At 43.1% G+C, this 27,230-nt stretch overlaps 1 protein-coding gene across 2 annotated transcripts in view; it reads left to right on the forward strand.

Moving 5' to 3' along the window:
• ADCY5 (adenylate cyclase 5) overlaps positions 1-25,455 on the forward strand; it is a 217,085-nt gene extending 191,630 nt beyond the window's left edge. For both annotated transcript variants that reach the window (XM_013171234.3, XM_013171235.3), the window contains exons 12-21: positions 2,464-2,551; positions 8,606-8,722; positions 10,282-10,446; positions 12,395-12,570; positions 16,348-16,374; positions 17,193-17,325; positions 19,210-19,473; positions 19,788-19,992; positions 20,837-20,961; positions 22,888-25,455. In XM_013171234.3, the coding sequence (XP_013026688.3) occupies positions 2,464-2,551; positions 8,606-8,722; positions 10,282-10,446; positions 12,395-12,570; positions 16,348-16,374; positions 17,193-17,325; positions 19,210-19,473; positions 19,788-19,992; positions 20,837-20,961; positions 22,888-23,016 (1,429 nt within the window). In that variant the 3' untranslated portion in view covers positions 23,017-25,455. The remainder of the gene's footprint in view (positions 1-2,463; positions 2,552-8,605; positions 8,723-10,281; positions 10,447-12,394; positions 12,571-16,347; positions 16,375-17,192; positions 17,326-19,209; positions 19,474-19,787; positions 19,993-20,836; positions 20,962-22,887) is intronic.
• Positions 25,456-27,230: the final 1,775 nt, after the last annotated feature.

The raw sequence follows: 27,230 nt of genomic DNA on the forward strand, positions 1-27,230 counted from the left end.
TTCACAACATGAAGCTAGTCTGTCCTCTTATCTAAATGCAGTAGGACAGAGAGGTGAAAAGGCCATCACAGCCTCCTTGCTCAGAGTGCTGAGGTCTCAGGGTCTACTTCAAAGGTGATGTATAACCTGCTGTGCATTTATTCTTCTGGACTCAGACTAGCAATGCAAGAAGAAAGGTACAGAAGGCTACATGTGCCTAAGCTTTGGGTAGTTCATCCAGGGTTTAAGGGATGCAGTCATTTCTTTGCCCAAGCAAGAGAGGGACTGGAGTGGAATAAGCTCCTCGGGGCTGTGGGGCACAGTGCTGTTGGACCACTGCAGTGTATTCCTGCGTCTGAAAGGCACAGTGTAACCCACTGGATCTCTTCCAGAAGTGAGCTCTGCAGCCATGGTATTTCTTCTCAAAGAGCTCATAAAAAATGTCTTGAAATTAAAGCATGTTGGTATTTCCTGTGCTCTCATCTAGTAGCAATAATATATCATTCACTGCTGTGTTGGAAATAAATTCAGAGTTAGTCATTTTTAATCTGAAGGACAATATCTCAGAAGCTCTAACAGTGCTCCAAATTCATCCTCATTACAAGAAGACAAAAATTGTTTAAAGAGAGTTCCAATACTATTGTCTGTCATTACAACTGCTCTCTACTTCTGTTCACACTGCAGTTCTTTTCAGAGTAGAGATTGGTTAGTGCCATTCAGATGAGATATTCAGAAGGTCATAGAAATAGTGTGTGGTCTGATGTTTGAGGTCATTCACTCTCCCAGGCAAGAGGACATTCACTTCTGCTCAAAGAAGTATTGGATCAGCAATAACATCAGTACAAATGCACTGTGTAAACAGACAGCTCCGCTTTGGGAATCTAGAGGTTCAAAACTGAAACCAGATAAATTCCAGCAATTAATGCTAATGGCCAAAAATATTCTTTGAGAGTTTGGCCTCTTTAGTAATGAGGCTTGCACTTTGGATCTGGTGACTGGATATTACTGCCTGGAGTTCGCACATGCAGAGGCCCTCTACCAGCCTTTGTTGTACTCATCAAACTCCCTAAGCAGCCACCAAACTGTCTCCATAAAACCCAGTTTAACATTTAAATGACAACTTGACAGTTTCTGATCTGCAGCAACCATATGGCTGACTCTTTTGTATTATGCAGGAGCCAATCCCTCATGGCAGTGTGGTGTAAATGTCACACTGCTCCATCTCCTTCCTCATGGCCCGTAAGGGGGTGGTTATTTATTTGTTTAATTATTTTGGTAAGTTTGTTAGCGTTCTAAGGTAGCTTGGCCAAAGATAATTGGGTTAGAGAGTAAATAAAATTTCGTGTTTTAACTGCAGGGCAGATACACTTTTCCTCAACTTTTGGTTTGTTTTTCTCGATATTTCAGTTGCATAGTTTTGGTCTTCCATTGAAGGTAACAGATAAGCAGCAACAGAAGCCACAGGAGTGTATGTGTCACCATCAGGGCTTCATCAAAGACACAATGTGGAATTCGAATCTGACACTAGAGACAAAATGGCAGTGGTAATTTATGATGATAAAGAGGAATAGCTTTAATGAATTTCACAAAGGCTCAAACAGTGAATTAGCAAGTACAATTATCTTAGTAGTCATGAGAGAACACAGAGACCAGCTGGCTTTGGTGTGGTTAGCCTTAATGTCACGTTGCAAGAACACTTCCTTTAAATTATGAACAAGGCAAACTCCTGGGAGGGGGCCTGTCCTTTCATACTGAGACCAATCACTGTGAAATTGTTGTTGAATATCTTCATGATCAAAACACATCAAAATGCATAGTACAAAGTTGGCCCTGGGGTCCTGTTTGTACTTCAAAGTTGAGAGGAACAGAGAAAACAGAAGAACGTCTCAAGCTGACCAGGCTAAAGCTGTTTTCCCTGTCTGTCCTCATGCCATGGTTGCTTCCATCCCATATACAGGACAGAGAGCAGTCATGGCAAGAATGGTTAGCTATCCCCACCAAGCTTTTCCTTTGTGCGTTCCCTCATAAAGAGCACCAGGTATCCCAGCAGTTCCTGAGGTACAAATAAAGGGCACAAATAAGCGGGTTTCATCAGCTTGACATGAAACGTGCCTCCCCTGCAGATTTCACGTGCACTCAGCCTCACTGCAGTGTGCAGCACTGCATGTGTGTAGCACTGCACCACAACAGATTGTTCCATCAACTCCTCAGGCATGGGAGATATTTCTCAATCCCTCTGCTGTCACCCTGGCAGGAAGGTGATTGCTGTAAAAGATACAGCATTCTCTGCTCTGCAGCCTGTGTGAGTAATTCAAATAGGGCAGAGTATCTGTTGGTATTCAAGGCACCTCATATCTCCTACTGCTATCCTAATTGGAAAGCCTGTGCAGTGTGTCATAGCTTGTACAAATGTCATAGTCTTGAGAGCAGAGCTGTAACTCTTCTATATGATGTGCATTAAAAAAGAAACCTCCTTGCTTTCAGCTCTACATTTATGCTGGGTTTTTACCTGACCTGTTTCCTGATCCTGACCACAGTGGTGTTTGTTTCGGTCATTTACTCCTGTATAAAGGTGAGTAACGTGGTTTCTTTGTAAAGTCCTTTGCCAAATCTAAGTGGTTCAGTAATCTGTTTCTTCAGCTAACATAGCATGTTTTGTTAGCCACCCTATCCACACTATGTGACAAGGGTTACAGAAAAAGCCTTTGATAAGGCAGAACGAACTGCAAACAGATGTTAGGGTTGGCATCTCTTTAGCTCAGCAAGCAGTAATCACTCTGTGGATCTGCATGTCTATTAAGTCCCCTGCAGGCACTCTCATATTGATATAAGAAGAACACATTTCCCAATGTGGAACAAAACACTGACCATTCGTTTCCTCCCTGTAAACTTCCTGCCGCGTAGCCTGTGTACTGTCCCCTGCTGCATATGCATGTTTGGGTAGGCAGATTATCAGAAGCAGAATATCATCGCGGAAAAATGTCCTGAGGGGAAGTAAAAGCCATAAACATATATAACTTTATCGGCCATTCTCAGATGACTATACAGAGCTTCCAGCATTTAGTGAGCTCTTTCTTGTAGCTGGTTTTGATAAGCAGAGAAATACGTTGTGTGAAATCTGAAATTATACTAATTATTCTTGGCATTCTGTGGCAAAATGGCCATCAGTACTTTGGAAAGGGTGATGTGCTCATCTTTTTCACACAAAGGTATTTGTATTAAAATGCTCGTGCTAGTTGATTGTATCTGCTGTTTTGGGGTTACTTCCATTCCACACATGGAGATTCCATACATTCCAGTGTCTGAACCTGGAAAACATACAGATTCAGGCACCTCAGCACAAGCTCACCTTTGTTACTCAGAGCTTGGAATAAAATAGCTCAGAAGCATTAATTTTTCTGCAGAAGAAACAGGTAACGGATTATGTCAGACAGATGATTTGCCTCATTTTAGTTATCTTCTCTGTGCCATTTTTAATAGTTGAAGGTGGGTGCTTTTGACAGCCTTACACCTTTCACATCTTTATGACTTTTGAAATTTAGATTTAAAGAATTAAGCTTTGCCCTCTCATTTAGTAAGAGCTGTGAAAGAAGCTTTAGGTTATATTTGCACTTAAGAGCTCATGGGGCTTCCCTTGGGCTCACGACAATTTTAAAGGGAGCCAAGTACAGCATCTCATGAGTCCTGCTTGTTTACCATCAATGAGACTTACAAGTCAGAGATAACAGTGCTAATAGGAAGGCTTGGGTCCCTTGAGCTGAGAAATGGTATCCACTGATGTCTGGTTATATTTGGTGTGTCCATTACGTGTGAAGGTGCTATTGAGCGTCATTACTTTATAAACTGTGCAGAGCTGTGCTGGAGCCTATTTACACTGCAGTGTCACAGGCAGCAACATCCCAACACACTGCCAGCCACGCAGAGCCGGACCAGCACACCAGCTCACCTGTGGCGCTGTGCAATTACTGGGGCAAGAGCTGTAGCAGACCCAGACCTCTGAAGGATTCGAGGTGGCGGACTTGCCACCAGGCAGATTTCAAAGCGCACGGTTGTTTGTCGCACACTGGCTTTTACAAGCTTAGACTGCTTCCATGATACTGACGAATTTAAAAGGCACATAGCATTCTTCAGTCCCCGTGACTGTGAGGGATGTTCAGTCTTGCTTTCTTTGCCTTGACCTTCCAAATTCCTGTAGAAGTCTGTTCACTGGTGCCTGCAACCAGTTTTAGTCTGCCTTTGCCTCAGTGGACAGGCTTTGGAAACACAAGACATCCAAATGAATTCAGACTAATATCAGAATTTAACAGGATTTTATGAAGTGTTCGGAAAAGTGAGTCTTCAGCATTCTGTCCTGGGCTCACAAGGTGCTTTTGTATAACAGTGAGATCAGTGCCTTATATGCACAAATTGCAAATGTTGAAAACAGAGAGCCTTCTAGCTCCAGTACCTTTTTGATTACCTCATTTTAGTGCTCCAAATTAGCCTTGGCTGACAACATCTGATTATGAGATGGCGTTTTTAGGGGACAGGTACTTCTGCTGTATGGTTGCGTTGTCAGCTACCTGTATGTTGGCAGCAGTTCCTAGCAGCTGCAGCCTACTTCTGTCATTGGAGATTTTGGTGTTTCATTTCAGAGTTTTTTAATCAGCGTATTTACCCAGCCCCTGGTTAAGGGGCATTACTTTATTCCTGTACTCCACATTGCTTCAGGAAGCCTTTTTACAAATACACACAAGGAAGGAAGGTGCTTTTACAGAACCTTTAGATAAAATTTTAAGACATGGAGATGTCAGCATTATTTGTTTTGTTTCACACTTGGATGTGGGATAGGAAAGCATGTATTTTACATACCAGTGGTTTCTTCCATACAAAGTTGGAAAGCAGGTGTCCTCCTCAGGATAACAGCACAAGCATAACTTTTGCCTGTTTGCTGTGCTGTTACATGATAAGTGACTCTTTTTCCTTCCTTCCTTGTTTTGGCCTCTCCAACTCGGGCTTTGACAGTGGCCAGCAGGCTCTTTCAGGACAGCTTGATCATGTTTTATTTTCTTTTGCTGTCATTATTATCTTCTACTATAAAATTCTCCACGGACTAGAAGTTGATCCTGGACCTGCCAATGCAGCCAGCTTGGCTTTCCAAGTTTCTTCAGCTGTAATAAACAAGAGAGTTCCAGTTCTTCAGTTTGATACTCCATGAAGACTTGGCCACCGTGAGATGGTGTTCCTTCCCAACAGAGTCTAAGGTCATGGGAACCAGGGTCCCTTTGCAAATACTCCACTGTCAGACATCTGTTTTGCTGCTAACTTATCAAGTTTGTGTTTCTTCTTAAAATCCTGAACTCCTGGTATATAAACTGCTGTGTGGAATTTAACTTCTTGCATGTTCCTGGGAGCACGTATGAGAGAAATTTCAAGTTATCCCTTAGTCTCTTTCAGAGAGTAGGATAGGATTTTGCGACTGTGGTTTTGCATAGGTACAGTTTGCCTACTTGTTTCTCTGTCTCTGAAGGCTGCACTAGAAGCTCCTTGTTATTTTTTTTTCTTCTAAGGCAAGGGAAAAATACTTCTGAAAACTGTACTTTTTTATAGACTAATAAATCTCTGTGAAATAAGTTACATAAATGGACTTGCAACATCAAGTTGCCTGGAGATATTGTCTTTTACTCCAGAAGCATCTTAATGTACTTCAAAATGACTCAAAGGCTTTTATTACAAATTGAAAAATCAGAACTTAAAGACCTCCAATTTTTTTCGTCTCACAGACAACAGCAATTATCTAAGCAGTTTTCCATGTCCACAATATATCTTAAGAAGATAAAAAGGACAAATATTACTCTTCTGTCTGTGATCAGCTGTTACTGCAAAGTACAGTTTTTATTTAATGTATTTTTGTCGTGCGAATGAATGGATGATGTGGATCATTTTCAATGTAGCACTAGTACTTGTTGCTTTTTAAATTTGGATTTTCACCTGTACAACAGTGCCTGATTTCCCCTTCTGTATTCACTGTGTACTTTGATGCTCTCTCTTGTGGGAAGTTAGGTCTTCCTGCAGCATTTATGCATTTCAGTGTACAACGAACTGGAATTGACTAGAGAGCCCAGTTTCCTTTTTCCCACCGTGGTTATTTTTCCTGACATGGGGATTTTAAGAAGGCTAACAAGTGGTCTCAAGTTTCTGTGGCAACCCAAATGTGAATCTTGGATAGCCAAGTGACAGAGTCCACAACGTCACACTTCCCTTCCATGACATTTCCCAGGAGATGCATGTGCATGCTCAGAGGTGCCATTTCATCAGACCCTCCTCCCTTGTATCATTCTTCACTCAGGCAAGATTTGAGCTGTATTAACAGGAGTAAATGATGCTGGGCAGTACAAAACCAGAGGGCTGACCAGCAACAGGGAACAGATTTTCAGTGTGCTATAACATCCTGATTGTTCTACTTCTTTTACTAGGACAGCAGGATTCTTTTTTTTCACTGGAGAATGGGAAGAAAAGCCATCCACTTTTCTTTACTTTTTTGTTTTTCTCTTTTTGTCTTTTTTGGGACTGTTATACCCCTGACTTGTGGATGCTTTTATGGAAGGAGTGTTGCTAGAGCAGAGCTGACCTGTCAGAGCTGAGACAGGTTCCCCGTTTCTACCACAGAAGTCCTCCAGACTGCAAGTGCCCTGGCTGCTGGATCTGCCTCTGTAAAATGGGGAGAGGTTACAGAGTTACAGAGCCTTCATGAAGGCTGTTCCTAAGGCAGAGACTGCTCAGATGGGCGGCACAGCTGTGCTGCTGTGCTCTCCATTGCAATCCTAACCTCCTATGGTTTCTGGCATTCGTTACCTCCTCAGGACTTTTTCCATCTGCACTTGTTTACTGACCTACGATTTTCCCTATTTTGCCTAATCTTGGTAATGAGAACCAAGATTAATACAAAGAAAACATGCTTTCATTAGACTTTAAGTGTCTTCCACTGATAGCTTTGCTTGATATCTCAGGCTTGGTTCAAAGTCAGGCTTTTTTTGGGATCATTGGCAGCAGGGGCTTGAGCCAAGATCCACAGCAAAGTGCTCCTGAGTTTTATTTAGGTGCCTGATTTCCCAGAGATCACAGAAGGAGGCTGCCTGAGCCTGAAGGATTGTATAAGTTTTCAGTGAATTTCAATCAATTCTCAACCAGTGCAAATAAGTTAGGACCCGAATTTCCCCTTTCCACTCTGCTATCCCAAACAGAGACTTGCCCTGTCCTCCCTCCTGAAGTTCACTGGGTTTTTATACACGCACTGGTGAAATTGGCTCCTTAAACTCTCGCCATGTCGGCCTCTCTTTCCCTCTGTAAAAGTCACCAGCTAATCAGTGCTTCAGTCACTCTAACGCTTCGTAATTGCGTTGTAGGGTCGCTGTGTGGGAAGCTATGCATTGACAAAATGTTGCATCTCTGAAGATGTAAGAGTGAAGGATAAAAGGGAAAAGCAAGACTTTTAATAGAAACATTAGTCATAGTTAAATTGCAGTGCCGTGTCGCTGTGCTGCTAGCTTCTTTGTGTCTCTAAAAATACCCTCTAGTGGCTAGGTTATTCATGCGGTGTGCGGGTACGGAAAGGAGAGTTGGATTCTGGAAAACTTTGGCAGTCCTCAGCAGAGCCCCTGTCCCCGGCGCTGTGGCAGAGAGGGGAAGGGCTCTGCGGGGCTGATGCTCTCTTGTCAAAGGGTGGCTGTGCTCAAGGCTGTTCTGCGTCCACCTCTCGCTGCTCCAGCCCTCAGTTGTGTGTCGGATTGCTGGTACCGAATAACGAGCAGTTTGTTTTAGTGTCTTCTGGACTGCTCTGGAAACTGATGCAGAGCAAGGAGGCCTCGTCGATGCTGAGGTGTGACCCTTGCTGCAAAGCACTCCTGGTTAGTCTAGCTTTAATGCAGAGCCTGTTTCTACCTAGGGTACAGTGCAGCACTTGAAAGCAAAGAGTGCTGCAGGAGTACGGTTAGAAGGCAATTAGAAGAAATCTAACTTTGATAATAGCTAATCTCTGGTACAGACTATTTAGGGAAGCTGTGTGATTGCCCTTACCAGAGGTTATTTTTAGCCCTCTGTGTCTGTGGTGCCGAGTGTTGCAGATGAGACGAGGCCAGCTGGTTTCTCCAGTGAGGGTGTAACACAGCACGAAGCTGGCCAAGACTTTTTAAATGTGTTTCTGAAATGGCACCGGAAAGTGCTGTGATATTGCTTCTTCATCAAAGGGATATAACACATTTTTTTTTCATTTCTGCTTTTAAAAAAATTTAATTCAGTAATTTACAAGCTCCAGCTCCTTGTTACTTCAGTTACAGGTGGTTGTGGTTTGCTTCTCACAGCAGGATGAGTGCAGTCTTGTGAACAGTGCTATCTCAGCTCACAAACTGAGATCAGGCAGAAGCCTTTCCACTAGGAAGGAATAAATAGATTTGGCCAGAAAGCTGTCACGTTCCTGCTTGCCTTTGTCCCAAAGCTGCCATCCCTACAGCCATTCTCTGACCCCTGTGCAGCATCCACTCAGACATTGCACTGGAGGATGTGGGCAGTTTAAATGCAAGTTGTAATCTGTAAAATAAGCAATGATTTTACATGTTTAGATAATCTTTTTTTTTTCTTCCACACCCAGCTTTTCCCAGCTCCACTCCAGACTCTTTCTAGGAAGATTGTACAGTCCAGGACCAATAGTACCTTAGTTGGAGTCTTTGCCATTATCCTGGTTTTTCTATCTGCCTTTGTCAACATGGTACGTGCATTATTTCCCTTGACCCACTCAGTTCTTTACAGTTTTCTTATTAGTGCTCTGCTGCATTATAACCCTTACAACCACTGGGTTTAACGTAATCCTGCCTAATGCTTACAGCATCTGAGGTCAGTCCCCTTTTGCTTTTTGGGCACAGAAAGGAAATGGGAGCCAGGCAGCTGCATACCTATAGCCCATTATATGCCTGGTACTCATTTGTGCCCGTGTTCTTTTCTGATTCTTTAAATGCTCCTTCTACAAGTACATAAACCATGCCTGAAACGCACCCCAGCATGCAGGGCCAGCACGAGGCCTATGCGTCATTTAACTCCCACAGTACTGAGTGGGACTTAAGTGTTGCGTGGGCTTTGCGCTGGCCGTCTGCACAGTACTGAATCTTGCTCCGAGTGTAGTAATCGCTTAACAGGGACTGTAAAGACTTTGCTTTAAGTTTCACTTTTGGGACTGGGGTGGTTTTGCTTCACATTCAAACACCACTGCTGATTTCAGACTCAGAGGGAGACTGGCTGTTTTCTAGGTCCCCGTGGCTGCTGGTTTCTCACTTGCACAAATAGCTTCAAGGCTGAATGCATTTTAAAGAAACCACTTTAACATTCTATAGCCTGCATACATCTAATTCAATTTTTAAGAGAGGGAGAAAAAAGAGAAAGAGAGAGAGAGAGATGGTCCCGGGACTTGGGGGTAGCTACAGAGATTTCTCATGACTCTGCTTTCAGTTACAGCCTCAGCTGAGGCAATGCTGACTTGCACCGGAATGGAAAGGTTTAACACCTGAAATCAGATCACTATGTTCTCTTGCCTAAGCTTCCCTATTTGCATTGTGGAGATTTAGGAACAGTTTTGTGCTCTGTTGAGGTACTTGTATAGGAGGTGCCAGCTCAGTGGCGTTGGCACCCCACTGCCTTCACCCACAGCACACCTGCAAAGAGCTGGTGTGGGTTGCTGAGCACCACACAGAAGAAACTTATTTTTCTGTATAATGTTTGATTCTTTGCAATTGTGAATTGCTTTGTGTAAAAATTTGCAAAACGGACAAATGGAACAGCACATGGAGATCAGAATGGGGCTCTACTGCTTCCTCAATATAACATAAAACCTTGAGTGAGCCATAAAACCTTGAGTAAAGTGTTTCCTGTACAAGGATCCACTGCAGAAGTGTTAGGGACTTCGAGACGGCAGATGAAAGTTACCAGTTCAGAAATTCCTATCAGTAGAAATACACCAGGACCTTATCACAGAAAATTGAATGTGTTTGTACATATCTACAATCCCTCTGCCTGTAAGCTTTTAGGCATAAAGTTGTTCACAAAAGTTGAACACCAAACTAGCTTTCTAGTGTGCACAACCTGGGTTTTATTAATTATTATTTTGGGAGAGAAAAGCACAGCCATTGCTCATCCAATAAAACATGGGTTGGCAATTTCATTTTGCACATTGATTAATTCCCCTGCTACAGCCATTTTCAAGAGGCTTTTTAATTGTTAGAAACTATTTGATTTTATTCTCCTTGTCTGTGCCTTTAATACCATCTTTTTCTTCAGTTCATGTGCAGCACTGTGGATCTTGCCAGCTGCATGGCTGCAGAATACAACATCACGCCTGACCGGGTGGACATATGCCTTATCAGCAATCTGACTTCCAACTACAGCCTGGGCACGTTGCAGGGGTTCTGTGACAGTCCTTTGCCTAACTGCAACTTTCCAGAGGTATTGCTTGAAAAAAATGGGCTTCAGAGCTTCATCTGAGAAGGGGCTATAAAACTGTGTGATAAATCTTGGTTGTTCAGAGGAAAGGAGGTTGCTCCTGACTGATGTTATAAGGCTGACACAGGCCACTATTCACAAACTTAGGTGGCTGAAGTTGTTATCAGGAGTCCACAGCCACATTTAAGTTCCTTCAGGGTTGAATAATCGGTAGGCTTTTATGATTGTTTTTAATGGCAAAAAGCAAATACATTTTATACAGTGGTAGAATACGTTGCCAAAAAAATCATCCTTTTGCATAGCTATTCAAGACCTTTCTGTGACTTTATACGTCACAACCACTCTGTGTGTTGTCTGCTGCAAATGGAAAAGTGAGGGGAAAAATCTCGCTAGCATGCAGGCAGAATTTATGGCAAAACCATCTGGATTTATGGTATATTTTTTTCAGATTTATGGCTGATCTGTAGCCATGCGGGTGTCCAAGGTGCTGCTGAAAGCCCTGGTATCCCACTGAATTAGTTTCAGTTTTATCTGATGGGAATATTTCCACAGTCTGATTCAGTGAGGTTTTCGAGACCACCATTACCGTGACTTTCAACCCCGCACAAGCTTCTGGTGTGTCCGCAGAAAGACCCAGGAGCAAAATCTGGCACAGTGGAAAACTGGAAATAGCCTGCACTCATCAGAATGTGGTGACGAGTGCTAGTTCAGAACAAGAGGGACTATAATCAATGGGGAGCAGCCATTTCGCATGCAGAGAATGCTATCACAGCATCGAGCCAGCTCCTGCTGTTCAATGGGCGAAGGAGGAGGAGTCCCTCCCCGTTGCTCTGCAGGGCAGATGTTGGAGCTGGTACAGGAGGTGCCTGCTGCTCCCAGTGTGCTTTCAGAGGTGGAGGGATCCTACCTCTCTGCCACAAGGAACACCCACGCATTTTCTAGACACTGAAGAGTCAAATAACAAGCTGTACAAGTGATTTTCTCAAATTGAATTTATCAGCAATTAACTATTAATAAATGAGCTCAGAACATGAGCATATTTATTCTTCAACCAGGATTTGCTTTTAACTGAAAAGATGGATACAGTTGTTAGGCCAGAAATAGGCCTGTCTGGACAGAGTGGAAACTTAAAGCTTTATGGATTTGATAGCTGGAAGGCGATGAGCTGGATAACATACCTCCTTGGTTTTACATCTATAGCAGCTTTCCCAGGAGCAATACACAGCACTCGCAACCTGCAATCACATTGGAAGGCACTGGCATGGTAAACATTCAGCTATCAGATTGGCAGAAGTTCGTACCCTGGTGACTGCTAAAGCAAGGTGTGGCAGCAGGCTGAGCTACCACACATACATACGCTGGTTCTGCAGCTGCTGGCAGAAAAAAAATGATCACGGTGTTGGGCATTGGTAGAAGCACGTCCAGCCCCTATTTTGCCAATGGGTTCAGTGTGTCTCATCAGCAGGGGCAATACTTTCCATTTGGCCTCAAGTGGATGTCTGTAAGTCCTGACAGGGTGAATTCTTAATACCCCTGGTCCTGTGTAATGTGTAGTACACAGATTCGGGACCAGAATTGGACTTCAATACATGGAGTATTCCAAAATAACTGGATGGGCCTTTCTGCTAATTTAACAGCCACGTCCAGGGTGAGCCTACACCACAACCTTATGTCTATAGTTGTGAGCCCTACACCTCTTGAGTATAAAGAAAACAATGCCTGATAAGAATGCTAGATTTGATCTCTCCTTCAGTTCAGATTTAACACTTAAATCTCCTGCAGTGTTGGAGGATCCCACAAGCAGAACTAAGTCTACGTGTTCATTCAGCCCAACCACATGACTCCCAATCCCTTTCTATCCCTCTGTTTAGTTTCCTTTGTTTTCAGTTTTGATTTATCCAGCTGACATTCATCTCTCTTCTGTTTTTTCCCCCTTTTTGTCTTTATACAGTACTTTACCTACAGTGTCTTATTGAGTCTCCTGGCCTGCTCTGTGTTCCTTCAGATCAGCTGTATTGGAAAACTGATCCTTATGTTATTCATTGAATTTATATATGTTCTCATTGTGGAAGTGCCAGGGGTGAACCTTTTTGACAATGCAGATCTCCTGGTTACAGCTAACACCTAGTAAGTGCCTTTCACTTCTGAAATCTTCACCTAATTTCTTTCACCCAGTGATTTCAGTGTGACATTAGGTGGATGAGCGTGCCAAGGCCATGGTGCAACCAAGGGAAGTGCATGGTACCAGGGCAGGCAGGCTGTAAATTAAAGTCTGTCTATGCTGCTCTCCACCTCTGAAGATTAGGAGATCACAGGTCTCTTTAAGAACTTTTTATTCTGGAACTTGACTAATGAACCTTCTATTAATAACAAAATATAACTGCAATCAGAGTGGATCTGTGGTTTTATTTTCTTCCAGAAATGGGGAGCTGCAGTTAGTCATTCTCACTTCTTCTGGTAATACACTCTCAATATAGAAATGTTTTTTTCTCAAAAAAAGAAAATTCCCCTACAAATTTGAGGTGGCTCAGGGATGTAGTAATGAACCACTGAGATATGTGGACCTCTGTTGTAGTGCACCCGAAAAATGTATTTGACATTTGGCTAGTGATCTCCTTACTGCTGTTGGACATGTGTCTACATTTGAAAAGCTGGCATCACAGCACAATTCCCCACTGAGGGACCTGGGCTAAGAGGGAGTATCCAGTTACCTTTTCACTTACAAAAGGTAGTTTGTCTTCACCAGGTCACATATTAATTATGATTGCAACATCCATCCACTGACATGGATACACCTCTCCTGGAACTCATGTTGGGGAGGTAAATTAGGCACATTCATAAACACTCCCTCCTCCACTAGTTTCATTTCTCACTGGGAGTTTGCATTGGTGTGTTAACTACTTTTTTCTGATGATTTCCCCTCTTGGGCAACAATTGTGCTCAAGTGTGGGTAGAACATGAATTTAAATCACACCAAAGTATTTGCACAGACACTGAGAAACTCTTTAATGGTAAAGATTTGGTAAGCAACGGGATAACCCAGTAGGGCAATTGTAACATCTCCAATCTTGATAGTTTAAAGGCCAATTTAGGTGAAACATCTGTAAGGATTGTACCTATGGTTGCTCCTGTCTTGAGACAGGAGCGTGGTTGAGGATATGCCCCTGGCCCTGTGCTGTTTTGTATGTTATGAAGTAGCTGATGCAATTGCTCAAATTTCTTGATGTTCATTAAATCCTACTGGCTGGATGCACCTGGTTACTTCTGTCCTTCGCATAAATATTCCATGATTTTAAACATTCCTATGTAGCCATTAATAATTAATGAATGTATGGCTTTTATATCCATTGGCAGTAATCACTTAAATTATTTTGTTAACTCACGCAAGTGAAATTGTGTAGGAAACCCATTGGAGCTTTCTGTAGGGGCACGGGGAGAATGAGGTTTCCCTTCCTTTTTTGCAGATGGTGTGTATTCCAACAGTGGAAGCTATTTATCATTTTCTAACACAATTAGAAAAAAAGCATTTTATATCCCAAATATCATTTCATTCTTGTAAGTCAAGCACTAAGTGAAATTACAGCACTTAGTAGTATAATTTACGTCACTCCACAATCAAAATGTCAGTAATAAAGTGGAGAAGGTTAGCAGGTTTTCCCAGAAATAACTTTCTGTGGTGCTGTATTCTTTCTCGTTAAATGGTATTTGTTTTATCCTGAGAGCTCCACGGACCACTTTTTGATGCCTCAAAGCCTGGCAGTCCATTTGTGCGTTGTGCAGGATGGGAGCTCAGCATGTAACACGGAGTTCAGAGATGTACCTTATTGTCCGGCTGATATTAAAAAAAAAAAAATGACCTCATACTACTTTAATTGGGTGCCCGTTGTAGCGACATAATTACTGTCTGCTCTGCAGTCATTATGGTGCTCTGACTAATTAGAAGTGGTGCAGATGTCGCTTCACACTTCTGTGTACAAACCAATGCAGCATGCAAGCAACTGAAAGGCTGATTGTAACACGCTGGGATTGGGTAGCCGTGGCTGTAGTGACACACCAGCACGGTGACACATGAAGTGTAACTGGATGCCCAGAGCTTCTACTGTCTTACCTTTTCCCCACGCAGGAGATAAATGCATTGGTTTTAAAGATGTGATGGACCCATGTGGTCTTCTCAGTTGGGTTTCTGCATAGCGGAGCCTAAAAAGCTTTGCCCAGCAATTTGTTCATCAAGCCCGGAGATGCTGTTGTCCTATAGGAGCTGTTCCCAAAGTCAGCCACCCTTCCTGCTAAAAAAGTGCATTTAATGTTGAACAGGAATGTATTTAGCAAGTTTTTTGCTGTTTTATCTTCCAGTAATTAAAGAGCTATCTGCTACTGGAAACGTCTGTCCCACGGGGAGCAGTGCAACTCCCATTATTGCTTGCATTGGGCATTTTCAGTTATCCAAAGCTTTTGTATAAATGCTGGGTTTGCTGCATTTTACAGTCTGTGTTACTGCTGAGGATTTTAGAACAAGCATAGCACCCACAGTGAGCAGCAGGCCCAGCAAAAAAGGTCAGATCTGCCCCATCTTGTCATAGACTGATAATGGGGCAGTCAGTCATCCTTGGCCAGGCAGCGATTTAGGAGAGCAGGGGACTCATGCTGCATGCAGTAAGTGTCTCCAGCTCCGACTAGCTCCATCCTTTAGCGTGGGAGTTGCTGGCCCCAGGGCTCCCAGCCTGGGTCCAGAGCCAAACACAACCTGGGCTTTGCTACGTGGTCAGTGCTGGAGCTGGCCAGGAGGCCTCGCAATAGATCATGTGCAAGACAAACGGGTTGCAAAATCTGTGTCAGAAGAAATTCCATGCTCAGAGATGAAAAAAATGTCTTGGAGCAAACAAGGTTAGAGAGCAACTATGGTTTTATTTTTTAATTTTATGCTCAGTTAGGCTCCCTTGGCTATTTCAGTTTTGATCATTTCTAGCTCTGACACTGTAGTGAGAGAAAACTCTGGTCTGATGCTCTTCGGACAAACATGAGTTTCCCAAGGTAAAGATGTATCCCATTAGTAGCCTGCAAAGCCACAAGTCGATGACAATACAGTAATTTTACCACTGATTTCTTTCTTTCCATTTAAACAGTATTTTAAAAGATACATATACGAGGTTCTCAGTCACCTGATACTCCGCCCACACTTGAGAAGAAACCAGCAGCATTAAGCAATCAATCAGTCGGGAGCTCAGCCAACTACTACCTACCAGAAAGCTCTTTTCCATCCTTTCACTGTAAGAAAAGCACACCCTCCATCTTCAGCAGCTCTGCTTCATAGGAGCCCTTTGCAGTGTGGTGAATAGTACCAGCAGTCTGCCTAAGGGTTTTCTTCAGTGTGCTTGTGTGCAGTACCCATAGCTAGGTGCAGCACTGGAGATGAGCAACTTGCAGAAGAAGGGGATAGTGCCAGAGGTAAAGGAGCTAGGCATGCCTCCGGCTTACAATGAATGGGGAAGAAGGCAGCTAACCCTCACGAGATGTTAACCAAAAGCTTCCTTCTTTAGATCAATTATTTTCTGCCTGACGTAATGAAGTAGTGACAGATGCACAAACATTTGCTAAATATCCCACACTGACATTCAAATCCCAAGTGATTCTCTGACTCTCATTGCTCCTTAGATGTTTTAACTAAACTAGCCATGTTGCACCATCACTCTGGATCTTCGAGCATAGCTCAGACGACCTTTTTTCTCCCCCAGTCCTTTTGCTCTTTTCCATTTTAAAAGGGCTATAGCCCCGCACAGCGTTAGAGGTGCCACATTGCAGAGGTACTCTTGCATTAGGTACAGCAGGACGAGTGCTCGAGGAAGCACACCGCTCTACTAACCTTGTCTGTGTTTTTTTGTTTCCTTTTCTTTTGTTTTTTTGCAGCGTGTCAGAAAATGCAACGTTACCATGGTGAGTCACTTTGGCATGACATATTTTTATGGGTCTTTGTCAGAAGGGATTTTCTGTTCACAAGGTGCAGTATCAGCATGTTGATTCACCGGTGGTGCCTGGTACTTGTGTATGCACTGCTGTGATCCGGTGCAATACAGCACACATACCCGAAGTGGATTGGGTATTGCCCTTTTGGCTAAATAGCTCCTCTCAGAGCATCCTTTCCTATGGGAACTTGCTTTGCAGAGCGTCTCATAGATCTTGTAGTTACAAATTAAAGGTTTTATCACAATGATATTTTCATGCTGTAAAACTGTAATTCAGACAATTTTTATTTACTTGCTTGTCACAAGGGTTGGGAATGTATCTTAATGTTCTTTTCAGCTTTTAGATTTTTTTTATAAGACAAAAGTCATTAAAAAGTGTCTAATTAGCGAAGTAGGAAGTGTAGAACAGTTCCAGACTTTGGAGGCTGGGGAAGGCAAGGCAAGAGACACAGTAAAAACAATCTAAAGAACTGTTAGCATTTCAGTTTTGCCAAGCATAGCACATATGGCTATTCTCTTGAAAGTGGCTTTTACATTGATGTTAACCCACTTTAAGAAGTTGGATTAAATTTCTGATTTTGAAGTCCTGCTTCAGAAACCAGCACCTGTAAGTCAAAGTCCTAAGCTTATTTCAGGTATTGTTTTCCCTTTACCAACATGGTCTACAGAGGGAAGGAAAAAAAGCCTTTTCTTCAGTGGTTAGTTAGCCTTAAAGTGAGGACGGGGGAGTGTGCTGTGTCCCTCCACGCTAAGAATAACTGGGAAATTCTGCTCTTTTGTTGGCTGCAGCTCTCCAGTGATGACACGAGTCGCGCTGAAGATTGTCACCCCTGTCATCATTACAGTCTTTGTCCTGGCTCTGTACTTGCATGCCCAGCAAGTGGAATCCACTGCAAGGCTTGATTTCCTCTGGAAACTCCAGGTTAGTGGGTGTTTGCTGTGTTGGAGGAATACACAGTCTTTGGTGTTAGCCTAAAACTATTGCGTTATTCACTGTCAAGTTTCAGTGTTGTAAAATGCCTTTGAATTTAATCTGAACCTGGCACATAACTAGGCGTACCAGTAACGTTCCTTTCTCCTTTTGTACTTCTCATTCTGAGTGCCTCTCATCCTGGTTATTTAATTTAACCCTTTGTTTCCTTGCAAGTGCACTTAGGATGGTCCCTGCAATAAAAGATCATAGATCTGAAGATCTTGGTTAACAAACTCAGGCACCTGAGCCTGTCACTGTTGCAGGAACCTGTAATATAACACAATCTGTAAATGTAAGAAGCTCATATTTGCGTCTGATTTGCTTCCCAGAGTTCAGTCAACTTTAGTTTGCTGTGTTTAGAGGTATGAAAGATTCACAGATGCAGTTTCATTCACTATCTTGTTAAGCAGTGAGAACTGGCTTCATGTCCAATCTTCATTAAGCCCCTAGGCAGCGGCACTGGGTAACCAACATGGTACAGACGATGCCTCTCTTTGCTTCCATTGCCGGGTTCAGTGTTAATATTTTTACTACATGTGCCCATGAATGATGTCAGGGTGTCCTATGTGATTCTGAAGTAAGCAGGACAGGTCTCAGCTCTGCCCATGACTCATAGCTGGGAAACCACAGGACTGCAGGTTTTCTATAGATTTTTTACCTTCTGGACAGTAGGACATCTTTCTAATAATAGGTCTCAGTGGTTTGAGTAAGAGGTACTGAGGAAGAACCAATTAATTAAAGCTCCTTGGGAAGCAGATAAACATTGTTATCCTCATTTATAAATGGTAAAGCAACGGCGGAGATGAGCTCACTTGCCTGTTCCAGGTTTGTGCTCAGCTGGCCGAAGCATATTGTTTCCCCAGGCAGAGCCAGGTGTTTTCATTGTTCTGGCTGGACATACCTTCTGAAAGGTCCTTCCTCACTTAACCTCCAGTTTCAAATGTCCCGTTTTAGAAGCCAGCAAAGTCATAAAATGCTTTGCAACTATTGCTTGGCTTTTTGCCACCATGTGGGTAAGGGATGTTGGGGAGGTAATCCCTTCTGTGATGGCTGCTGCGGATGGCTAAGCTGTGTTTGTCCATGCCAGTGTCCCAAAGAGCCAGGACATTCTGCCCTTTTTTTAACTCCAGCTCTCCAGGAATAACAAGAGGCACTGGAAAAATAATAATAATTGAAGAAAATCCATTTCAAAATGCTGTACGTTGTTAGGGGAATTTTGACTGCTGCCTCTGCTGAAGCTGATCATGCTGTACACAGGGTGCTCTCCAGGGCTCCCATAAGCCAAATCACTCTACGTGTCCTCTGTACCAGTTGTGCAGTCTCCAGCTGTTGCCTGACCCGTGTTTGTCCTTTGCTCAGAAATATTCAAAATGGCAAAAAGTAAAACAAGGAGAAAAATACTGCAACCATCAGGTAACTGGGGAGAGAAAAGTTATCAATACCCGCACCTCTATGCTCCTCCTGAAGCCTTACGTGCTTGTCTAGGAAAGCCAGCTATGTCATGGGTGCTAGGATTGTAGTGGAGTTCCCCAGAAGGAACAGACCTTGTAGAGATTACCTGATTCAGTGCCTAGAAATGTAGCAAAAATGGATTTTGGTGTTATTCTCTCTGCCTGTAGGGAGCCCCTTTGGCTTTTATATACACGTGCGCACAAAGAAACACCTTCCACTGCAAAGCACGTTCCTGCATCTCTCTGCCTCTGCCCTTGTTTGCTGTTCCCCCACTTTCCTCTATTTCTGTCCTCCCTGCAAGGTCACATTCAGCTTTTTTTCTTTCCTCTAGAGCAGTTACATGCAGAATAAGCATGTCACTCTTTCTCCCTCCTAAACCAGGCCACTGAAGAGAAAGAAGAAATGGAGGAACTGCAGGCCTATAACAGACGCCTCCTCCACAACATTTTGCCGAAGGACGTGGCAGCCCATTTCCTAGCTCAGGAGCGGCGAAATGATGAACTGTACTACCAGTCCTGCGAGTGTGTGGCTGTCATGTTCGCCTCCATAAGCAACTTTTCAGAGTTTTATGTGGAACTGGAGGCCAACAATGAGGGGGTGGAGTGTCTGAGACTGCTCAACGAGATCATTGCCGATTTTGATGAAGTAAGTCACTGAAAATCCGTGTGGCTAGAGCAAATGGATTCAATGAGTTTATTTGGGCTTTGCTGAACTTATGAAGGAAGGTGGCTTATTGAATCCTTGCGCCATGTTTCATTTCTCCCCATTCTAGAAGTCTTAATTCTTTTTTTCATTTCACTGCCTTTTCCCTCCTGTGTCCCCTTTCCTTCTGTACTTTGAGTAATGCAGACTGTCTACGGTTTTGTAGTGCTCGTACCAAGAGAGGACACTTGGCAAGGACATTAACAGCATGTCTGTGTCTGACTATTCAGTTTCTTTGCACTTCTCATGTGTAACAGATAATAAGTGAAGACCAATTTCGGCAGCTGGAGAAGATCAAAACCATTGGCAGTACATACATGGCTGCATCAGGCCTCAATGACTCCACTTACGACAAGGAAGGGAAGACACATATCAAAGCTCTGGCTGATTTTGCCATGAGGTTAATGGACCAAATGAAATACATTAATGAACATTCATTCAACAACTTCCAGATGAAGATAGGTAATGTCACTGCGTTTATGGGATTGAGTATCAGTAGCGGTCATTCTAAGCTGGGGATCTCACAGAGAGAGAAAAACGTAGAGGTTACCTTAGATGTGTAATTATGTTAATTGTTATGTACCCAGTGACAGAAAAATAACAGTCTGCCTGCTCGGGCCGCTGTGAAATGTCAGAGCAGTGCTGTTAAGGCAGCAGCGTTATTAGCAAAGCTCCCTGGAGAACCAGGAGCAGTTGGGCAACTGACTTTGGTGCAGAGAAGCTCTTATCATGGCATGGTCACACAGTGGTTCTGCCTGGGCCCATTTCACCTGTGATGTGCTCCACTGCCCACATCCCCAGTGGTCCCAGGCTCTGCTGTTCAACAGCTGGTGTTGGGCATTAGGCTGTCATTCAAATCAGGAAATAAAAAGAGACGGGAAAGTAGAAGGAGATGAAAAGGTGAGGATGTCGAGTGTGGGGTTCGCACTTGAAGGCTGTCGGGATGCTGCAGTGCCCATCTCACATCCACCTGGCAGCAGAGTGTGCTGATGTCCAAGTGAGCAGTTAGCTTGGCAACAGGGTGGCAAATAACACTTACCCTGCTGTCTGGTACTGGAAAATAGCTGTGGATTGAGCAGCTGCAGCAAGTGCTGCCAGTCAGACAGTCATAACTGATCAAAGAAGCCAACTATTCTTTAAAGTTTCTTTCCCCGCAGTTGGCAACAACTTTATGTGTCAGGGTAAAGCACAGCTAGAACTGATGAACCTCAGGAGTTTTTGTTGTCTGAAAAATAACTTGCCTCAAGCTTCATGTGGTTCGTGTGTGATGGATCTGAGCATTGTGGGATTTCTTCCCTACTTCTAGGCCTCAATATTGGTCCTGTGGTAGCTGGGGTGATAGGAGCACGTAAGCCCCAGTACGACATATGGGGAAACACGGTGAATGTAGCCAGCCGAATGGACAGTACAGGGGTGCCTGACAGGATTCAGGTAAGGAAATCACTGGAAAACAAACTTACACTGCCTGTATCACTTACGGCTTCTGGAATGTATTTAGAACTGGAATTTTAGTTTCATTTTATTCCTTTAGGTCATATATTTATTTACACAGCACTGAAAGAAAAGGAAACTGGGGAATGCTAGTAGTAGCATCAAGTTGTGCCTTTTAATTTTGCCCATCATAGCAACCTTGGGTCAAAAACTTGCTGTTTAGTTCTGTAAGTGTTGAGCTGAGCTTCCTTCCCTGAGCACAATGGCGTTGGGCACACCGTCCTGCTGGGATGCTTACCCACTCACGCTGGTGGCTTTGCTGTGAGGCTACACGCAAGGTGTGGGTTGTTTTCTTTTCCAAGGACTCGTGTCAATGTATTTCTGTATGTCACTTCTCTGTTCACGGTGCCATCTGTGTTGTGAGGCTAGCAAGGAGCTAGACGTCAGTGGAATGAGAATATAACACTGAAGAGTGAGAACAGTTAAATAGGTTAATGGAACCTGTCTTGTAACCATACATCTCCTTGGCATTCAGGCAGTCACCTTTCCATTGATTCAGTTTCGCTGTCCTGCTTTTGCTGAGCCAAGGCCCAGACTTACAGATTGTCATTCCCCAGGAAAATACTGAAGGGATGTAAAAATAATGAGTAACTGAGGTAAAATCCAAGAGGGAAGCCATGCCATTTCTATCCAAGTAAGCTGTCGGTTAACTGGATCGATATTTATCCAACACCCTTTAAACTTTCCCACAAGACAGTCCCCGAACAACTCTCATTTGAGTTAAGCAAATCAGTACAACAACACGACAGCAGCAGGAAGCCAGAACTGGAAATATTTAAAACCACCTGAAAAAGGATGAGAAATTACAAAGTCAGAAAGGCTTCACCATAGAAGAGAGAGGATTTAACAAAAATTTGCTGCTGTTTTTATGTTGCCCATTTGCTAGTGAAGTACTTAGAGTTTGTGTTTATGAGTGACTCAGACAAGACAGACTTGGACTTTCCCAAGATTTTTCTTCAGTTATTTTTTTGGTTGTTTTTGTTTGTTTGTTGTTGTTGTTTGTTTTGGGTTTTTTTTGCTTTTGAATAGCATCTGCTGTAACAGCCAGATACTGGGAAACCGAGAGAAGAGTAAGCGTCTACGACGGACCTGTCAGTGGGTCTAATAACTTCAAGCACTTTGAGTGCTGTATTTCAAAAGCTTGGGGTGAGGTTAGTTAAGCTGCTTGATAGGATTTTGCAAATTAGGTAGCTGGGAGGAATGATTTACCCAAAAGTTTGGTTTTGTTTTCTTAGGCTCCAGAAAATACTGTGCTACACCTAGCTGCCTCATTAGGCCCTGAACAGCTCACGAAATCCGGCCTTTAACACTCTGTTATTCTGCAGCGTAATTATTTTTTGAATGGCATCTGCCCAGAGGATCTGGATGCTGGCTAGTGTTCCGTTCTTTGGCTCTTTCTCATTGCCCACTACCTTCTCCTCCATAAAACAGCCTCCTGAATGACTCCTGAATTATACATCCACTATGTAAATTTTTAAAGCCATTTTTGAGGACTTTTAAAATATTTTAACCCATTTTCCTACTACCTCTCCAGTGACATAATGAGTGCATCTGAGTATCCTGAACTACCAGGTACATTTTTTTAAACGTGACTCATTTCTTTCTTTTTATACTGTGACCTCCTTGAAAAATATGGTTCTCTTTAAATACCGTACCCTGTGTGGCTTCTGTAGTTTCTCAACTTCAAAAGTCTGTTTGTTTTGTAACTTGTGCCAATTCTTTAGTTAGTGATTGATATGAAAAAGTCAACTCAGAAACAAAACAATTGATCCTACTTTAATTTTACCTGTGGACTACTCCAGAAGCAAATGAAAAGCCCGCGTGGAAAGCATGACAAGCGTATGCTTATTCTTGTTTATTTTGCAGGTAACCACAGACATGTACCAGGTTTTAGCAGCCAACAACTACCAGCTGGAATATCGAGGGGTCATTAAGGTCAAAGGCAAAGGAGAAATGACCACCTACTTTCTAAATGAAGGGCCTCCGGTCAGTTAGCACCAATTGCAGCATCGCTCAGAGATGGAATTTGCATTACAGATCGTAAACCGGAGAAGAATCACTTTTCGGCAGTGAATCTTACAGATGCAACGCAGTTGAAATTTCACACAGTGACTCTAGAGCTGGTGTCAGCAAACTCTTTGGCCACCTATCATGAAATGCAATCAAAAGAAACCATCTTCAATTTGTTCCTGGCTGAGTGCTAAATCAACCAAAGATGCGTACTACGGCGTTCACAGATAAGACAAGAATTTGGAAATTTTAAAAAAGGCTGCTACCACAGGATGATACGAGAAGCTATTTAAGTATTTATTGATGCAACACAACATTTACTTGGTTGAAGGAATGTATGATTCACTACAAAGCATTATTTTGGAATGGATTTGCACTGCCATAATGTTTCCATCCCATACTGCCAGCTATTTGAAGTGTACCACTGTGCTTTTATTAGCTGTTTTGAATGGGCTTTCAAAATTGATACCCACCATTGCAACACACAAAAAGGCCTTTTAGAATGGCATCATTAATGTTTTAGTGTGAAAAGACGTTATAGCTCTGGCCTTCTCTTTCCCCTTCTTTTACATGGCTAAATGACTGCTCTTTTGAGTGGAGCTGGCACATCTTGCGAAGGGGAAGATCAAGATAAAGAAAGATGGATCTACAAACATATTTATTAAAAAGTCTTCTGTGCTCTTCTTTGGTATATATCAGTTTACATGGGAAAGACTAGATGTAAACAAGAGACGTTGGGGGGGAAGGGAACTCCCCTGAAATTTGTTGTGTTTTTTTTTTGTATTTTTTATTTTGTAATATTGAAAACATGGAGATCTAACAGAAATACCAAATTCTATATTTTGTAAATTATATATAAATTAGAAGGCAGGCTGTCCACACCAAGGTGTGTTGGGAGGTGTATATAACCTGTTAGACTTTTGTGTAGTTTTTTGTGCATAATACTCTGAACACAGACTTGGCAGTTTTCAGATTATCACTATACAATCAAACAACAACAGGTGAGTTTCCAGGCTGGATCAGATGCATTTTAAAAAGAAAATCCAGAAAAATCTACAACCCCAAAGAGGGAGAAAAAAAAAGATAGTCACACAGTTGTTCAATGCAGCATTCATATAGAGGGTGGCATCTTAATAAATGGAAACAGGACCTACTAATTTTAGCTAATGAGATGGTATCTGTCAAGCAAGTTAAAAAGCTCTAAGCAAATCTTCTAATTAACTGTAACAGGAACTCTTATAAGAAAAAAAAGAAAAAAGATTATTTGAACTTTTCTTTAAAAAAAAAAAAAGCACTTTTCAGAGCTGGATTAATAGAATCCTGACGATATGAGAGTTGTCTGATATTGTAACTGCCATTTGACATTACAAAAAACTATGTACTGCAGCATCAAGTTGACTTTCCTGTAGTGAGCACTTACTTAAACTGAGTCACATATTTTCAGTTTTGAGGAGTTAGGCGATCTTCAAAAAGAGGTTTTGATGGCAAATGTGTGTATGAGGTGACCGACCTTAAAATACAGTGCCATTGATATCGTGTTGGACATCTTTATCACTAGCGGGGGTTTATGAATAGTTCACTGTTACCATTTATGTACCTTTTTTAGCTATTAAAGAAGAATCCCTTGATATTTTATTAAAAAAGAAAAGAATTTAAAAACTATATTTTTTATATTCTATGAGGGGAGAGTTTTGATATTGAATTTGGCTAGCACTAAAAGTGACTCCAATCTTTTGACGTTTAATAAAGTTCTTTTCCACTCTTCTCAGGGCAGAATTATTGTAGTACTAACAGCTTAATGATTGCACTGTGGTGGTAATTTATTTTTTTCCTACTTGACAACAAGAACAAGTGAAAATCCATGGGCCTGTCTTAATTAATTTGCCATATTGCTAAGCATAACCCTAGCATTGAGCCATTTAAGCACGAGCTTAAATGGCATCGCCCCTTGCCTTCCCCCCTCCACTAGGAAACATCTCTGAAAAGTATAGTATATTGACTTCTGTAAAACTGCCAAGTCTGCCCTTGTACTATACTTTTGCTCCTTTACATCCCTCCTGGTTTGCAAAATACTTAAGTTGCATCACGCCATTTCGCATTTCTTCCCCATTCCACCCCTTTTATTCCCTCACTGAGTTCCATTACCTCCCTGCCACAAATTCATTTTTAGGTTTGCTTTCTGCTTTATGAAAGTCTGCAGTCTTCTTAACTTTTGATTCATCTTATGAAGTTGTGTTGTCAATGAAATTTCAAGTCCCCAGTATCTCTAGCTGTGATTGTTGACAGTGTGTCATGATCATTTCAAGGGGTATTCACACACTCTTTACTCTGGATCTTGCAAAAATGGATACAGTTATGATTTCCCATGGAAATTGAAATCTATTTAAGTAATTTAACTATATTAAACACTGTTTCACTGGTAAAGTGTCTCTGTTTTATTTTAGATGCAGCTGGCTAGTGAGGAGATCAGGTGGAAGTTGTGTAGATACACCCAGTTTGCACACAGAAAGTCAGCTCTTGGCTAGCACTGGATGCCCACTGGGACCACAGCGGTACTACGCAGAACCCAGTTACAGCTCCTCAAGCTCTCACCTGCATAGTGAACACCCCCAGCTTCCATCTCATGCATGTCTGCTGTGTACCTGCTTATTTTGAAACATCAGCCTCAGGACACCTGACAAATCCACACTGTAGCACCAGGGATAGCTGAGGGGAAAAAAAAAAAAACAAAACAGCAATTTTGTGTGCTCCTGAGGATAGTAGCACTTCTGGTTTGAGCATACGTGGAGGGGGCTAAAAAGAGCATTCAAAATTGGCTTAGGACAAAAATCCCCAAGTCTGCCAGCTAAACCTAAAAGCACTGCTTGGACTGGGGTGGGGGAGATACCAGAGAGCTAGCTTAGGATGCAGGCTGAAAAGGGCCAATTTTGCAGATACTTGCTAAAAACAAACCGAAACAAACAAATTTCCATTCTCTTGACCCTTTCTGTTACGAGTTTTTCAACTGACGGAGACACAGCACCTTACTCAGGGGAGGCAGAGCAGCTTTTTCTGCCACCTGGCAGCCAGCGGGCAGGTGGCTTCCTGCAGAGAGAGTTATGGTTTCCTTTTTGTCCCTGAGCACCTCACCATCCCCTTTCGTCCCGCTTTCCCCCGGAGCTCTGCTTTCAGTGCGGTGGGCAGGCCCTGCTGGACCTGCTGGGTCCAGCCGAGAGCTGCCAGCACAGCAGAGAGCGAGGCGGCCTTGAGGCCCGGCAGCAGCTGGCCCCAGACCGTGCTGTAAACGCGCTTCCAGACACAAACACCTACTGCCACCTATTGGTAACAAACCCGTGCAGCCTCAGCCAGGTGGCAGCTTGCAGATAGGCAAAAATGCAGCTTATAGATGAGCAAAATTAATCGCTGGTTTGGCCAGGTGGCGTGTTGCCATCCAACCCACACGCCCACAGCAGAGCGGACAGCAGGCAGCAGTCAGGCCCCTGCCAGGTGCTCCGATGCTGCTCCTCATCATGAGGGCGCCACTGAAAGGCCCACGTGAGGCCTCCCAGCCGAACCTCAAACTCCTTTCACCCTGCAGCACAGCCCCAGAGCCCAAGTTCCCACAGAAACCACTGCTCCCACACTTGGTGCTCTCCTGCCCTTGGAGGGACCACTGCCATTGGATTGGAAATGAAATAGGGGCTGAGGGACACCCCGCCTCTCCGGCCCTGCTCAGGCAGGGGCCCTGCGCCTGAGGGACAGGAGAAGACAACAGGAACTGGGCATCCAGCGGCACGCAGGGGGCTCTGCTTCCACTAAATTCCACAGAAAAGTCAACCACCAGCAGCCTTGTGCGATTCAAACTAAAATCACGTTGCTCAAGACAGCATTCACCGCCCATAAATTCATCTCTACAAGTGGTCATACCAGCAGGGAAGCGCTGAACTAGAAGGTTCTCCAAATGCTGGATTTTTACAAGCAAACAGGAAACCCTGGGAATTTTCATGGTTTCACCTCTAACCTGGTCTGGCACGTCTTGTTTCTCATCCTATGCAAAATTTCAGCAAGTCCTGATATTACCGTCACGCTAAAGCCCTGTTTTTAGCACATAGTAATATCAAGTGATGAAGAACAGCCGTCTTTACCAAACACACACTAACCTGTCATTGTGAGGAGGGATTTTTATCGGTGCCGTAAAAACAAGCACAGAAACAAAGACA

This window comes from Anser cygnoides, chromosome 6 (assembly GCF_040182565.1).
Source record: "Anser cygnoides isolate HZ-2024a breed goose chromosome 6, Taihu_goose_T2T_genome, whole genome shotgun sequence".
NCBI classification, from domain to species: domain Eukaryota; kingdom Metazoa; phylum Chordata; class Aves; order Anseriformes; family Anatidae; genus Anser; species Anser cygnoides.